We start from the raw sequence: 5403 nt of genomic DNA, 5'->3' as shown, positions 1-5403 counted from the left end.
GCGCCTGTAGTCCCAGTTACTTGGGAGGCTGAGGCAAGAGAATTGCCTAAGCCCAGGAGTTGGAGGTTGCTGTGAGCTGTGACGCCATAACACTCTACCAAGGACAATAAAGTGAGACTCTGTCTCTAAAACAATAAAACAAAACCATATCAAGTGAAAATTAATTGGGTTATGTTGGCCAAGGAAATGAACTAATTTAACTGCTTATACCTTAGATGAAGGATGAAGTACTTGGTTAAAAAAGGAAATCTTTGTTCAGAACAGGGGTTGAAAAACTTTTCCTATAAGGATACAGAGTAATATCTTAGGGTTTATATAATTCATAGAGTGTCATAATTCACCTCTGCCACTGTAATCTGACAGCAGCTGTAGGCAATATATAAATGAATGAATGTGGCTGTGTTCCAATTACACTTAAGCAGCAGGCATGATTTCACGTATGAACCAGTATTTTTCTGATCTGACTTTGAAATGAGTGATATTTGGATTGACTTTTATAATATGGAAATATTTCCATTATTTATACAGTAAAGTATTTTCATATTTCTTCTCCTCTCCATCCCTCCCTCCAGGTTGAGTGCAGTGATATCATAGCTCACTGTACCCTCCGGTGCTGCCGGGGTTAAGTGATCCACCTGCCTCAGCCTCCCAAGTAGCTGGGACTACAGGTGTACATCATGATGCCTAGTTAATTTTTCTGTTATATTTTTAGTAGAGATGGGTCTTAACTCTTGCTCAGGCTGGTCTCAAACTCTGAAGCTCAAGTGATCCTCTTATCTCAGCTCCCAGAGGGCTGGGATTACAGGTGTGAGCCATTGTGCCTGGCCCACATGTATTCATTTGTTTCTCATAATTTGTAAAGTTTAGGTGGAGCCTATATTGTCTCATTATACAGATGTTGTGCTTGCCATTGTAACAGAAGAAAGATAATGAAATATGCTGGCTAAGATCTAACTCATACCTTGATTTTATTATGTGTTTGAAATGTTTTCACTATTTAAAAATTTTATTGATAGCAAGTTGAATATTGGTTTGTGAATTGTTTATTTTTTTCCTTAGCTTTGTTCATCCTACAAAAAGATCAACATCAATATCCAGCACTTGTAAGTGAATTTTCTGCATTTATAGAATTATTAGATTTATTTATATATTGAATATTGTGGGCTAATTAACCTAGGCTAATTAATTACCCATTTGGCTTGCATTTAAAGGGTTGTTTTGGTTTACTTTTTAGGAGCTAGAGATGCTATTTCATTGTCCATGAGAAGTTGGCCCAGAGATGGAAAACTTCATTCTCTATGAGGAGATTGGCAGAGGAAGCAAGACTGTTGTCTATAAGGGGCGAAGGAAGGGAACAATCAATTTTGTAGCTATTCTTTGTACTGATAAGTGCAAAAGACCTGAAATAACAAACTGGGTAAGTGAAGTGTGTTGCCATCCTTCTGGGACAGAAAGCTATAGTCAGGTAGAAAAGGTAGCATGAAAACGGAAGCCACTGAATTCATGATATCAAAAGCCACATTTTCAATCTGAAATGGGTGACCTCCTGTCTGTTCAGAGCTGTCAGTCTTGAATAATGACTAATATTTAAATATTCACTATCTTAGGTGTTTGTACAGTCAGTGAAACCATATTCTGTATTGAACTGTTTACTTTTAAAATTTAGAGTGTGAATATGAAGCTTTCCAAGGAAAGACGGTGTGTGAGAGTGACTTGGTTTTGAAATAGTTGTGTCACTTTACAGCTGAGGCTTCTTAAAAAAATCATAAAATACATATAATATTTACTTTAATGACTTTTAATTGTACAACTGAATGGTAAGTACATTCATATTGCTGTGCAACCTTCATCACCATCTATCACCAGGACTTTTTTCATCTAGTAAAACTGAAACTCTATACCCACTAACTTCATGTGCCACCATGCCTATTTTTTTATTTTTATTTTTTGTAGAAGTGATTTTTTGCTATGTTGCTTAGGGTAGTCCTAAACCCCTCACCTCAGGAATCCTCCTGTGGGGAAGAGGCTGTGAGGTGGCAGGGCCCCACAGCCTGGGTAGGTGGTCAGGGAACAACCTCTCTCAACCTCCATGTTTCTTCTCCTCTAACATCAAGCATTCTTTTCACCTGTCAGAAATCACATCGCCCATGCATACTTTCCTTATTATTCGGCAAGCACACAGCCTTTTCTTCTTGAAGTTAGTCTTTACCGCAGGTGTTAAGATTTACCTTGTTAAAGATACTTTATTTTTTTACCTTTTTTTTAATTGTTGGGGATTCATTGAGGTATAAGAAACCAGGTTACACTGATTGCATTTGTTAGGTAAAGACCCTCTTACAATTGTGTCTTGCCCCGAAAAGGTGTGGCACACACCAAGACCCCACCCCTTCCTTCCCTCTGTCTGCTCTTCCTTTCCCCACTCCTTCCTCCTTTTTTCTCTCTCTGGTCTCCCCTTCCCTCACCCCCAACATGTCATTAATTGTCCTCATATCAAAATTGAGTACATGGGATTCATGCTTCTCCATTCTTGTGATGCTTTACCAAGAATAATGTGTTCTACTTCCATCCAGGTTAATACAAAGGCTGTAAAGTCTCCATTTTTTTATGGCTGAATAGTATTCCATGGTGTACATATACCACAGCTTGTTAATCCATTCCTGGGTTGGTGGGCATTTAGGCTGTTTCCACATTTTGGTGATTGTAAATTGAGCTGCGATAAACAGTCTAGTGCAAGTGTCCTTATGATAAAAGGATTTTTTTCCTTCTGGGTAGATACCCAGTAATGGGATTGCAGGATCAAATGGGAGGTCTAGCTTGAATTCTTTGAAGATTCTCCATACTTCCTTCCAAAAAGGTTGTATTAGTTTACAGTACACCAGCAGTGTAAAAGTGTTCCCTTCTCTCCACATCCACACCAGCATCTGAAGTTTTGAGATTTTGTGATGTGGGCCATTCTTGCTGGGGTTAGATGGTATCTCAGGATGGTTTTGATTTGCATTTCTCTAATAATCAGGGATGATGAGCATTTTTTCATGTTTGTTCACCATTCATCTGTCTTCTTTAGAGAAGGTTCTATTCATGTCTCTTGGCCATTGATATATGGGATTGTTGGCTTTAAGGACTCCCTATTTGATAAATGATACTGGGAGAACTGGATATCCACATGTAAAAGACTGAAACTGGACCCACAAAAATTGATTCAAGATGGATAAAGGACTTAAATTTAAGGCATGAAACAATAAAAATCCTCAAAGCATAGGAAAAACACTGGAAGATATTGGCCTGGGGAAAAGACTTCATGAAGAAGACTGCCATGGCAGTTGCAACAACAACAACAAAAATAAACAAATGGGACTTAATTAAACTGAAAAGCTTCTGTACAGCTAAGGAGACAACAACCAAAGCAAATAGACAACCTACACAATGGGAAGGGATATTTGCATATTTTAAATCAGACAAGAGCTTGATAACTATGATCTATAGAGAACTCAATCCACATGAAAAAAGCCAACAATCCCATATATCAATGGGCAAGAGACATGAATAAGACCTTCTTTTTTATTTTTTTTTGAGACAGCTCACAGCAACCTCAAACTCTTGGGCTTAAGCGGTTCTCTTGCCTTAGCCTCCCAAGTAGCTGGGACTACAGGTGCCCACCACAATGTCTGGCTGTTTTTCTGTTGCAGTTGTCATTGTTGCTTAGCTGGCCAGGGCTGGGTTCAAACCTGCCAGCCTTGGTGTATGTGGCTGGTGCCATATCCACTGTGCTACAGGTGCTGAGCCTAAAGATACTTTATCAATCTGTTTCCACAGTTTTGTGCTGGGTGGAGTTATCAGCTGCATCAGACCTCCCAATCCCATCCTATCTTCTGTCTCTTGTGTGTTTTGTTTCTCTTATGTGTCTTATATCCTCATTTCCCACCATTTCCCTCTCAGGTTATTCCTTCTTTCCTATGCTGGTTCATGAAATCCTCCTGCCTTGACCTCCCAAATTCTGAGATTACAAGTGTGAGCTACTGTGCCTGGCTCCCCACACGAATTTTTCAATAGATTTTTCTCCTTCTACAAATAAAGTTCTTAGGATTTTGATAGGGATTGAATTGAAATTGAATGTATAGATTGCTTCAGGTAGTGTTGATATCTTAAGAATGTCAAGTCTTCCAGTTTATGAACCTGGGATATTTTCCTGTTTGTCTTTTTAACATTATGGCAGTGTTCTGAACTTTTTGTTGTATAAATCTTTTACCTTTTTGGTTAATTCCTATGTATTCTTTTTGATGCTATCATATAGTTTTCTTAATTTCTTTTACCAGATGTACATTTGTTATATAGAAATACAACTGATTTTTGAGTGTTTATTTTGTATTCTACTTTACTAAATATGTTTCCGTTCTGACAATATTTTTATAGACTCTGTAGGCTTTTCTACATATAAAATCAATTATACCTTTAGTAATCAGATAATTTTACTTCTGTGTAAGTTGGATGCTATTTCTCTTTTTCTTGCCTAACTGCTTTAGCTGGGACTTCTTCCAGTACTGTGCTGACTAGAAGTGGTGAAAGCAGGCATTCTTGCTTAGTTCATTATCTCAGAGGAAAAGCTTCAGTCTTTCAAAATTACATATGATATTTGCTTTGGATTTTTCATATATAACTTTAATTATGTTGGTAGTTTCTACTTCTGGTTTGTGGAGTGTTGTTTTATGAAAGAGTGTTGAGTTTTGCCAGATGGTTTTTCTGCATTGACTGAGATGGTTATGTGGGTTTTGTTCTTTCATTCTGTTAATCTCATGTATTACTTTTTTTGGTATCTTGAATCATCTTAGTGCTTCAGGAATAAATCTTATTTGATCATGGTATATATTCCTTTTAGTATACTTTTGAATTCAATTTGCTAGTATATTTTTCAGGACATACTTAGTTTTCAGTAAGGTAATATAACCCACTTAGCATAGTGCCTGACAGTAAGTACTTTCTTATGCATCTTCTGTGGTAGTCACCAATGGAACATAAAATACATAGTGTGTAGAGAATAGAGAGGGTTGGGGAAATACCTGAATCTGGAAGAGGTTGGAAGAAGGATGAGGTAAGGTAGAGTGTTTAGAACATTGTAAATTGATATCAAAAGGCCTCTTTTCTGTAGGCCTTGCTCCTGATTCATAGATCCCAGGGAAGCCTGTTTTTGCTATGTTAAAGGGTAGAATGATCTGTTAGAGGCAAATCCTGTCTTTGTGAGTTTATAGTCTGGTAAGAGGTGAGATAGGGGATTAAGGTATCAGCTCTTTGTTCTCTGTCTCCTGAGGTCTTTTAGTCTTAGAAACTCCTGTGTCCCAGACTTAGCAGAAGCATTTCAACTCTTGTTTTCCTTTGCAGCAGTTCATCATTGGCTACTGTTTATTGAGT

At 37.7% G+C, this 5403-nt stretch overlaps 1 protein-coding gene across 1 annotated transcript in view; it reads left to right on the top strand.

The window, feature by feature from the left end:
- The window catches only part of ULK4 (unc-51 like kinase 4), a 619976-nt gene that overhangs the window by 6058 nt on the left and 608515 nt on the right, over nt 1-5403 (top strand). Inside the window, exons 2-3 of the mRNA XM_023515932.1 lie at nt 1060-1103; nt 1235-1417. Of these exons, the coding sequence (XP_023371700.1) occupies nt 1280-1417 (138 nt within the window). The 5' untranslated portion in view covers nt 1060-1103; nt 1235-1279. The remainder of the gene's footprint in view (nt 1-1059; nt 1104-1234; nt 1418-5403) is intronic.

This window comes from Otolemur garnettii, unplaced genomic scaffold, assembly GCF_000181295.1.
Source record: "Otolemur garnettii isolate 467f Iridium unplaced genomic scaffold, OtoGar3 scaffold00082, whole genome shotgun sequence".
Lineage (NCBI taxonomy): Eukaryota > Metazoa > Chordata > Mammalia > Primates > Galagidae > Otolemur > Otolemur garnettii.
The sequence above is the reverse complement of the archived record's forward strand: the minus strand, read 5'-3'. Positions and strand labels throughout refer to the sequence as shown.